Source organism: Nymphaea colorata, chromosome 6 (assembly GCF_008831285.2).
Source record: "Nymphaea colorata isolate Beijing-Zhang1983 chromosome 6, ASM883128v2, whole genome shotgun sequence".
Taxonomy (NCBI): Eukaryota; Viridiplantae; Streptophyta; class Magnoliopsida; order Nymphaeales; family Nymphaeaceae; genus Nymphaea; species Nymphaea colorata.
Window position 1 is genome coordinate 3,074,488 of NC_045143.1, and position 11,143 is coordinate 3,085,630.

The window sequence follows — 11,143 nt, forward strand, 5'->3', positions numbered from 1 at the left end:
GTAATGGAGGTAGCATTTCAATTGAATTAAATTCCTAAGACGAGAAGACAATTAAATTTTCAAAATCAATTTTTTTGAGGCACGATCAGTTTGTTCCTTCCATTGAGAAGCTGATAACTCATTAGTTTATATGAAAGAAGGCTACTTATATCAGTTCCTATAAATAATCAAATACCAATAAAATTCAACCTAGAAAAGTACTTAACTTACCCTTGGTGTCATAACTCATTCAACATAAAACTCGAAAATTTCAAATAAAAATAAAAAATAACTATTTAAATAATCTAATCAACCATTCATTAGTGTGTTTAAACAATTGAAACGCACGGAGGAAAAAGATAACATGACCAATCAAACGACAGTGCATAAATGAAAAAAACTAATTATGCTACAAAAAGGGACTTCTGAAACAGCTAAGAGTAAATATATCCAGCATTTGGCTAAAACACATGGTTATGTATTGAATCATATCGTCCTATTTTATTTAATTTTAAAATTATAATTGATCTATAAATTAAAAATAAAAAAATATAAACATGCAACACTCTTGTATTATAATGGCAAACGGCCGACACGGAGCATATCAACAACACAACATTGGAAATCAGGAAGGTCAATATAGAAGTTGACTATTTATTTTCTGATAAAATTAAAAAAGAAACTGAATAAGATAAAGAAGAGTTCCATTTCATTACCCAACAATTTAATATTGGTTCTTTCTCTATAATAAAGATTTGTTAATTAAAGGATATTTCTTATTAAAATGACACAAGAAACTTAAGCCTCGGTGAGAATTTTTTTTTTTTTTTAATGAGAGATGATAGATCATGCAACTCTTGACATGAGAGAGTGAACATGAAAGAATAGTGTATAAACTCCTTAAAAATTGATCCCACCCAACCAGATAGTAATATATTTTAGTAGCAAAGTTTATTTCTACCCAAAGCGACATAAAAGATGGAGATAGTTCAGAATTTTGGCAATTTTCTAAAGACGCAACAATTGATAAAATTTAAAAAGGACCAGAGTTCCTTCCCTGAGTTGGGCACCGTGAAAATATCTAGAAAGCAAAGGCGCCGTAATTTAAACGCGCGCCAAGAAAGGAGATGGTTCTCAACATAGACAAGGCTTCTGCAAACAAGACTATTAAATGGTGCTCCTCCCTAGGACACACTTCCATAAACAAGATTATACATCTTTTTATTCAAAATTTAACGTGGAACACGCAGCACAGAATCGGTGGATCCCCGGCGAGTTAGAACTGGAAAAGAAAATCTCCAACAACCAGCCACCTCAACATCAGAAGAGATAGTAAACTCAAATACTTGCTGTTAAATAGACATAACAATGGAAATGCTTCTTGGCATTCAGTATTGGGAGAGGTTATATCAAAGAAAAGAACAAGAGATACAGTGAGAGAGAGAGAACGGAAGTTACACCCACGTCTTTGCACAAACTTCAGTGAATCACAAGCCAAACCCTGAAAATGGCAAACAAATATTGCAAGTTTTCAAGAGTAATTATCAGAAGGATAGATAGTGTAATGAAAAGCAGCAGACGGTTCTCACCGGCAACAGAAATGACCACCCATGCAGCTAGAAACGATACACGTATCAGCCACTGCAGATGTACGATAACTGACTCTGCACACACTGGAAAAAACTGTCCTTGAGACATCCTACACAACTCCCAAGGCAAGAATGAAGCCAAATGACAATTGCTGGAAAGTGTTGAAATTTATTATGAAGATTACAAGGTCTAGCATATGCCCTAACACTTAACAGAGTTGCAAAATCATAAACTTTTTAAACAGTAGGTTTACAAGGTCTAGAATACGCCCTAACACGGTTGCAAAATCATAATATTTTTAAACAGTACGTCACAAAAAAGTCCTTTGAACTTTCTACTATGTAAAAAATAGCCCAATTAGCAAGTACTACCTGTAAAAGGTTGGACGGCATAATGCAATGGAAGAAATCTGATTGTCCACATTTGATACAGAAATAGTCTGACCGTGGCAACACATTGATGAACGATGGCCAAGCAAGTTTTCAGTTCACTCTATTGCCAAAGATAGCAAAAGCAAATATATGCATAAATTCTAGAAGTCAGGCTTATGCAACAAACACGAAGAAAGTACAACTGCAAAGTTTTTCTGTACCATGCTTACATTTTTCAAAAATTATATCATACTAGTTAACATGAAAAGACTGCCTGGTTTAAGCATCTTTTAGGCTTGAAGATACTAAAAGATGTTCATAGAAAACAAGTAGATTCCAAATTAAATGCACAGTTGGATCAACACCTGGAACAGCACGGTGGTGGTCTCAAAATATACCTATAATAGTTTCAGTAGTGATACTGCCCAAAGTGGTCCTGGATAAAGCCATGCACCACCAAGGGCCGATAGAGAACCCTACAGAACCTGCAGAATAAATGAATCAGATCAGAAGTCGAATCAAATAGCAAAACAACATAAAGCACAACAGAGCACTAGAAAAATCACGACCTTCACATTTTTATTCCAAAGCACTCGTATTATGTAGCTCACTGGCCAAAGTTCATTTCAGAATATCTGTAGAAAACAAATGACAGATCAATCCATGTGATAGACAAGACAGAGCGCACCCAGCAACCAGAATTGCACTGCTAAAATTAGTACCATTGAATTATTGTAGCTAAAACTTACCTGCGGGGCTTATTTTGCCTTTGGCCAAATTCATCATTCACTACCTCTACTGGAAAGAAAGAAAAAGGTTTTTCAAATGGCAGAAAATACGGCATGCAAACCAATAACATTCCAATGAGTAATCATTTCTATGTGATCTGACAGAATTTTACCAGGTTTGTGTGGAGTTTTCCATGTGTTAGCTGACTTGCTAGAAGTGGAATCTCTGTAAGAGCAAAAACACAGTTAAATTTACATGATAGACCCAGGAGCAAAACAGTGGTCGTCCAACAAAGAGGAGATCGGGTGCACCAACACACAGCCCCTCCCCCAACCAATCAGTTTCATCTAAATGACATAGTGATAAATCTGTAACCACGGAAGGGGAAGTGGAGCTCTAGAAATTCAGAATGACAATAGAAAACCTAAAAAGTAGCCTAATAATCATCACCATTTACAGTGTGGCAAACTAATTGCCCTTACTAAGGATTTAGCAATATAAATTATAAACCTTTCTTGCCCAATCAAAATAATGTGGAACCACTTTATTGACATATATTCCAATTTAACTTCAAAAGCAAATTTATGCTTTCATGGATATTGATTCAGAAAAGCTCAAATATGGCTGGTTCACATGCTCTTTGAAAGTATGGTTCCTCAACACACTTATTATTTCAATAATAAACCTGAGGAGCTGAACTTGAACTTGGAAATGAGGAAACCAATAATCAATATGAGATCGCACATATTCTCTGATACTCCATCTGGTGCTTCTCACCACAATCGCCCATTATTGGCACAGACCAACCTTATAAAGAACTAGATGCCATCACTTTATTAATGAGACTGAGGAAAAAGCAGGAACCCATACTTAAATTATTCATACTTCAATATACGGTCACCCACTTAAATATGTATGGCATTGACATGTTTAACCAATACCATCATGCAACAACTTAAGGGTGCAGTTAATAAGCCAACCAGTGTGCCACCAGTGTGCCCTCTGCCGTGGATGACCTAAGGCAAACCACCGTAGAAAACCTGGACACTTGCAGGTCCAACTTTTTGCCCCTTTCAATTTATGCCAAGCATCCAAAGTGAAGCATGCCATGCCCATCAAGCACCCCTTAAGGAATAGTTTTGAAAAAAAGCTCTACCTTGAGGAACTGGCCGACGATGTTTGCCCTGATGAGCGATTATAGTATCCACCATCAAAAGCAAAGTAAGGAGAACAATATGAGGCTCCTAGAGCTCCGGCAGCACCAGCAAGAACAGGTAACCTGACAAAAGAGATGGCAAAACATCAGCTTATGTTTCCCACCAGTCCACAATATAATCCATGAAGAACCCGAGCCATAAAACATTTGATGTGCTTCAGGAAAAGAAGCACGAGAAAGAAAAGAACCTTAAACACATTTCTGGCACTTAAAAGTCAATTTCTAAGGGTTGTGTTTGATGTGGTGGATGGAGTGCCTCAAAATGCTCTTTTGAAACACTCCATCTCATTGATGGGTTGCAAAGGTGACATGGAATTCCAAAATTGCAACACTCCAATTCGAATTGCTAGTGTTCATATTATTCTGCAGTAATCTGCACATATGAGATTCTGCATGATATGTCATGGTTCAATTTCAACTGGTCCGAACGTAAGAAAATGATTTCCTTTCACACAACATTTAGCAGGATTTAATCGCTCATGGACAACCCTGTGAACTTGAATCACAAACTTAGTTTCAGACATGTAAATGAACTAATTCATTTGGGAGGAATGACTTATGTTGTCAAGACAAATTGTGAAAATTACACACTACTCACTCCAACTAAATCATAGATTATAAGAGTTCAAATAGCAGCAGTAGATGGAGAACAAAGTGCACAAAGAAACAGATAATGCATACACACGCACTCAAATAACACTCCCCTTCTATCTCTCTCACTCTTTCCCCTACTTTTCCTTCCTTACTTTTCTTAACTCTCCACAACCATCCTCCCCACAAGCTTGGTGGACTTTGGAGAGGGGAAGAGACCTAAGAAACAACCCCATTTCAGGACTGCTCATTTCACGTACACACACACAGAGGGAGAGAGAGAGCACATCACCGTCATGAATTATATGATGCAATGCATGTGTCGTTTTTATGTGTTCAGTACCATGGCAAAAGCAGAAAGTTTAGTTCACATTTAAAAACACATGCACATCCAAGTGAAAGGGGGTAAAGGCGTGCAGAGTCATCACTCAGCTACCGAAAAAAAGCTAGAAGTAACTCAGGCTGTAGATGAGAGGCTTTGAGGAGAAGTCCCAAAACCAACTTACCAAGACTGAGGTGTAGGATTCAGAGTTCTGCAAATTGTGGCGGCGAATGCTAGAAGAAGACACCTGGAATGCTATAGTCCCGACATTTTGATGTTAATTATGTATTGATATTTCAACAACTTTAAATCCCAAGATCCAAAACTAGATGCAAGGGCATCAGCCAAGCAATCAGGTAGTCAGGTCGTATAAATTATAGTGCCTTTTCTACAGAACATTGTCATATAAAATTGTGTCCAAGACTCTAAAGTGGCAACAAGAAAAGGATCTCAAGAAGTAGACCAGGCTATACCATTTCCCAGGACAAACAAGTAAACAATGATTTTGACGCATTCAAGCATTCTTAGTGTAGGAGATGTCCACCATACTAATTATTTCCCATATTCATTTGAAACTGATTTGGTTACTCCACTTGTCGACTGCAAACCTAGAAAAAGCCAACATACCCAAGCGCATACATGCGGACAGAAGGAGAGAAACAGAGAGAGGGTCTGCAGAAACAAGCATACCATGTCATCTCAGAATTTCCAAATCCTGCTTGTGGTTGCCCTACATATCCAGGGAATGCCATGCCAACAGCAGGAACTCCAAGGCCACCATGGTGTTGTCCCCCAAATTGCATAACTAGAAATCCAAAAATTAAAAAAGAAATTAAATTTTATGATGTTGACGAATAGTAGAAAAGTTCTACCATAAATGGTTATTATGGCATAAAACCATGTGAAGGAATATTTAATTATTCATTTGCAATTAAACTATGAAAAGCAGATAATGTAAATAGTGACAAAAAAACAGCCATTTTTTTCAAGCAATAGCAAAAAACAGTACACAGTAGTCAAAATTTTTAAATGAGAAAAGACATTTAAGCTGAAAGACTACTCCAATCAATTACTTGTGACCAAAAAAAATAAAATAAAAATAGATATTCGACCACTGTTTTAGTTCAATAAGATGGCTGTCGAACTTAGTAAACAATATCATCAGACTTCAAATTTGTTACTTGCATCAACTCAAGTAGCAGTCTTTTTGTTTTCAAAAATTATAGAACACTCCTGTGATGGTTACAGAGTGCACCATTCACTGTAATACATGTTGGACACTTATAAGTCCTCTAGTTGGAGCCTGATAAACATGTCTCAACAGAAAGCCCCTTCAAAAGCGAACAGCAGAAAATGCTGTCAGAAAATATTTGCAAAAAGAAGTTTTACCAGGCAAAAGTGCAGGAGTTGGAGGAAAGGTTTGATCACCACGGCCACCTGCCTCTGCATTTGTGGATCCAATAACCTGTGCACCACCATACAGGAAGGAGGCCTTTCCATTTCCTTGAGGAGCGACTTTTCCCGTTCCAGAGAATGAAAGCTTAGACTTACTGGAACCTTCGGGAGATTCCACTTCATCAACTTCATGCAAGCTTGCAACTGATGAAACTTGAGATGAAGATGATTCCTGAGGTCCACTCCCAGGACGCTGGCTCAGCTGCTGAATAGAAGACCTTAGAGTTGATTGACCTTGAACAAGTCTTTGCTGAGCTGGAACAGGTGCTTGAGTAGAAATTCTGTTCATTGTACCAGAAGACGGAGCAACTGGATAATTCATCTGTCCAGAGACTACTAACCCCTTTCCCTGAACCTTGGTTTGAGAAGACTGAGCACCACTAACAGATGGAGAAGATCCAGATGCATGCACTTGGACATTAGGCAATGCCTTCTCAATAACAGGATGCATAGATTGGTCAACTTGTATCTCGTCCTGCCCAATAGAATCAACAACTGCCTTTCCACGCATTGATATATTAGTGTTTGAACCCATGCCATTTTCATCTACAGAGTTAGCAGAGTTTGTTGTACTTCTCCCAGCATTTCCAGCTTGTATATGCCTTTTTGGTGTAGAAGAAATATCTTGACCAGATGGATAGAAGGGAGGAGAAGCAGAATTTAAGCTTGAGGCAAAAACATGTTTTCGTGCAGGCACCATCTCAGGTTGCAAAGTAGGAGTAGCTGGAGATGATCTCCCCCCACCAGTACTTGCATTTGTATCATTCAATCTCACAGGCCTAAAGGAAAGCAATTTTCAATGACAGCAGCAAGATTAACAGCCATATCATTGGTTCAACCATACTAACCCAGAAGAGAAAAAGGAACCATGGCGCTTACTGCTTATCGCGTGGTGACAGGGTATCCATCTTGTTCTTTGCAGGATCATACTTCCTTGGTCCTCTACCTTTGACAATCCGCTGTGGTTGATTGAGAGTCCTGTTGGTCTTATTTTCATCAAAGTATCTAGGTCCAGTTCCTCGAGCAAAACCCCGTTCTCTTCCTCCAGTTCTACCACGTCCTCTAAAATGTCCTCTGGAACCTCTTCTTTTCTAAAAAAGCAAGCTGATATAAATTTAATTTTCAAGCTACAAATAACTCCATTAAAGCTTGAAAGTAAATATTTGCTTTTCAGCAAAAGATGACACCATTATAATGCACCAAGAAACAAGGTACAAATAAGAACTTTGTCGTAATATCTTTATATGATGAACGAGGATAGTTTGACTATGAACGAGGACAGTTTGACTGTGTCATTGAAGTTGCAGATAAGGTATCTGCTGAAGACAAATTATGGATCAGCAAAGTATGTCACCATTAAAAGAACATAAGAATATACCTCATTGTATTGCTCCTCTTTCATATTCATTTCTTCAAACCTATCATGCACCCACGCCCTATCATCCTTGGATTCCCACAACTTCCGTCCACCAGCAATACGCCTGAAATTTTATGAGTTCTCGCTCAAGCATAGCACACAATACAACGAAAAATAACATGACTACGGGAAACAAAACCTAACAGAAATTGCCAAGGGGGTCATTTACAAAATTAAAGGACAATGGCATTCTCATTCAGTGACTAATAACTCGACAGAAAGCACAAGCAGTTAGTCAATGAAAAATGGGCAAAGCTTCTGCAGTGAGCTTGAAGGATCCATAGCAGTGTCAATGTGCATCAGCCTACCAGCAAACAGATATGGGCAAGAAACCCCTTAAAATATCAGCAGATATGGGGCTTGTATCAGCCAATACGGCCACATATTAGCTGATGCTTTAATAAAACAATAAAAATTTTGACCTGTTACAGGCCGAGTTTTTAAATATTATTGATCTCAACAATCTCAACCTGCTTACAAGGACTAGCTGCATCTGAAAACTGCCAATGTTTAACACCTGTTTGTACAGTTAACAACAGCATTACTACTTACTTAACATGATAGCTATGTGAAAGGACACAAACCAACAAAAAGGTGAAAACGAAATATAACAAAATCATAAGTGGTAACGAGTACTTGAAATTGGGAAGAAGCTTAAAAAAACAGCTAAAAGGAGATATTCTCTGGAAAGCCTTAGCTAAGACTCCTCATAATACTTGGAACTTGTCCAGTTAAAAGAAAACAAATAAAAAATTAGATAACATCGGAAGAATCTGCAACTTAAAAGTTTGTTTAGTTCTGAACATCCAGATTGTCATTCGATTCTCGCAGTATCTCTGAGTTTCTTTTCTTTTCTTTTGATGTCATGACAAGATGTATGTCGTTTTCTTCTAATCAACAACTAGGGATGTATCAAGACTACTAGTGTCAGTAACAAGTTTCCAGACAGGAGGAGGAATGGAACAAACAGCAAGTTCTATTGAACCTTTAAGGCACATTCTATATGTTTTACAAGTGAAAATACACATTATTCAAAAATGGCCTGTAGGCGATCAATGAAATATAAGACACATAAAAAGGCGTAAAAACATAGAAAAAGGACAAATGGACAATGTATAGCTCCAGAAAAAGAATTGGATCGTTCTACGCCCTGATATTGCATCCATCATAAACTTAATGCAGACTCAAATGGCGTCTCTCTGAGTTTGATCTAAGCGATCTGAAAAAATAATTTTTTCTGGAGTAATGAAGAAGAGATACAGACCTATGGCGAGCCCCACCACTATCACGGAACCTATCATCGTGCATGTAAAAAGCCCCCGCAGTAGGCACGGCGAACGGTTCATTCTCCTTCTTGTCCTCAGCTGCACCTGCTGCGCGATTCTTTCCGTGAAAATCCTGTTCTGCAGGTGAGGCTTCATTCTCCCTGTCCCGCGATCCTTCCTCGCCTGACCTACTAGCCACAAGCGTCACTTCCTGAGCCACCCCTTCTCCCACATCATCTCCTTCTCCGATGTCCTCTTCCTCCAACAATTCCTCCTCCTCAAACTCCTCCCGTTCCTCCCCCTCTCCCTCCAACTCCACCTCCTCTTCCTCTTCATACGCAGCAGGCCTGCCCTCCGCGTCGGAATCCCCCTCCGATTCTACAGCAACGCGCCGATCCCTTCTCCGACGGCCCTCCTCCTCCTCCCCGTCTTCATCGTCGCTCGCCTCTCTCCGCCGAAGCGCCAACGGCACGACGGCCTCGGAATCGCTTTCATACTCGGCTTCATCATCGTCCTGCACAGAGATCCCCGCAGGATTTGGCGGCAATTCCGGCTCGCCTCCCTCCACCGCCATCACCCCCACCAATGTAATATCCTCCAAAAAACCGAAATGCCTCCTTGAGAAAGAAAGCCCTGACTCCTCAAGGCCTGATTAACAGTTCATTCAAGAACCCACAATCCGACACCTCATCAAACCCTAATCCTCACACCGAACAGAGACGCCAGGAACAGGAAGAAGAATAAAAAGTAGATAGAAATAAAAGAAAAACAAATGAAAGCAACTCTTCGTCAGATCGTAGGAAGATGCCTCTGGTGACGATCTCGACCGATGAACGGTCGCCAACAGTCAGACGATTCGTCCTCCTTCGGATCTAGGGCTTCTGCTAACAAATCTAGAAACTTGTGTTCGTAACCCCTTTTCCGTATCTATTAAAAAGGCGGCAGCCAATGGTTCCCGGGAAAATCCAGGATTATCTAAAAATTCAAAATGGGGGAGACTTTAGCTTAATTGCTTAACTAGCTCTGCAACATCGGGCCCCAGGAACTAATTTTCTACCTTTGAACGCCCCAATTAGATCAATTTCAGAAAAGCTGAATCATCCGTATTGTCCATAAAAGTCTTGATACTTCCCTCATTTTATCAACCGGTTTCTGTATCCAACCTAATCCGAGGTTACTTGACCAATTTGGACGGTCACCCTTGATCCATCGTCCAGTTGCAAATGACAAGTTGACCCGTTTATTTTCAGTGCATCCGGCTTTGTTGTTAGCTACTCTTTCGATCCAAGTCTATGTTTGTGAGGAAGCAGAGACAAAAATTTGTAGCTCAAATGCATTGATTCATCTTATTATTGCTATGAGTTGGATGCATATTAGACTACATGGCAACAGCCTAACTCTAGTGCGGACTTTGCATATAGCTAGGCATGAGTCCGGTATTATCATTATAATTTTTTTATAAAAGTTTACTCATGCTGGGTAAGCAGTTGCCCATGCCAGCCATAAGGTAGCCTCGATATTATGAATGAGGATTAGATACAATAGCAGAGACACATGGGAGTTGGTGTGCTGTGAGCCACTGCTCAACCAGTTTACCAAATTTTTTACCAAATTTTTTTATGGGACGGATTGAAATTAAACTATGATAATTCAAAACTTACATAATAATCCTTCACCAGACTTGAACTAGAGTGATTAGAGTGTTTTTTAGCTTAAAAATCATGGCTTGCCACTGATGTGATGACATCTCCTTTTACCTCCACTCTTCTCCTACCCTTTCAGCACACACACTTTATTAAGACATGAGCCCTCCTTTCTACCATGCTTCCTAGGTTCTGAGCTGGCGTCGGTGTCAGCGATAGTAACGGTGCATCCTTTAACTTGGATGTTGCACCCTACTACCTTAAAACAAAAAAAAACATAACACCTACGAGAAACGAACTAAATATATGCTTTTATACATGCCCCTATGCCAACCAACTATGTTATACCCCTTGACGCGACACAAGAAGAATGTTCTCATACTTCACTACAAGAGTTTTTTCATAATTTTATAAAAAAGAATTTTCCAAATTCTACTTTTGCCCTTATACAGGAAAGAATCTTTCATTTAATCAATCATTCAATAGAAGTATTTTGGTCATTTATAGCTTGGAGCATATGGTCCCTTGTTAGGGCCATAACATGTAATATGCAATGTTGAATGCT

The 11,143-nt window shown here is 39.2% G+C and overlaps 1 protein-coding gene across 4 annotated transcripts; it reads right to left on the reverse strand.

Annotated features, from left to right (window-relative positions):
- Nucleotides 1-1,179: 1,179 nt before the first annotated feature.
- LOC116256093 (protein MLN51 homolog) lies at nt 1,180-9,881 on the reverse strand. Of its 4 annotated transcripts, none has more exons than XM_031632272.2 (13): nt 8,935-9,879; nt 7,632-7,734; nt 7,133-7,344; nt 6,188-7,032; nt 5,489-5,603; nt 3,826-3,948; nt 2,842-2,894; nt 2,690-2,738; nt 2,510-2,575; nt 2,339-2,425; nt 1,941-2,008; nt 1,569-1,652; nt 1,180-1,480 (listed from the first exon to the last, which is right to left on the reverse strand). In XM_031632272.2, the coding sequence occupies exons 1-9, from the start codon at nt 9,507-9,509 to the stop codon at nt 2,548-2,550; spliced, it is 2,103 nt and encodes a 700-aa protein (XP_031488132.1). In that variant the 5' UTR covers nt 9,510-9,879; the 3' UTR covers nt 1,180-1,480; nt 1,569-1,652; nt 1,941-2,008; nt 2,339-2,425; nt 2,510-2,547. The 4 variants fall into 4 exon arrangements, with proteins under 4 accessions (XP_031488132.1, XP_031488128.1, XP_031488133.1 ...); XM_031632268.2 differs by having other exon boundaries at nt 1,941-2,061; XM_031632273.2 differs by lacking the exon at nt 1,941-2,008 and having other exon boundaries at nt 2,690-2,735; nt 8,935-9,881.
- Between the last annotated feature and the right edge of the window lie 1,262 nt (nt 9,882-11,143).

What these genes read in the sequence shown, in the direction of transcription:
- LOC116256093 (XM_031632265.2), bottom strand. Translation starts at nt 9,509, where the DNA reads ATGGCGGTGGAGGGAGGCGAGCCGGAATTGCCGCCAAATCCTGCGGGG. An exon ending in AAGAGGAGCAATACAATGAG is followed by an intron (nt 7,345 to 7,631) that starts GTATATTCTTAT and finishes TTGCTTTTTTAG; the next exon opens with AAAAGAAGAGGTTCCAGAGG. An exon ending in GGAAATTCTGAGATGACATG is followed by an intron (nt 3,949 to 5,488) that starts GTATGCTTGTTT and finishes CTCTTTTGTCAG; the next exon opens with GTTACCTGTTCTTGCTGGTG.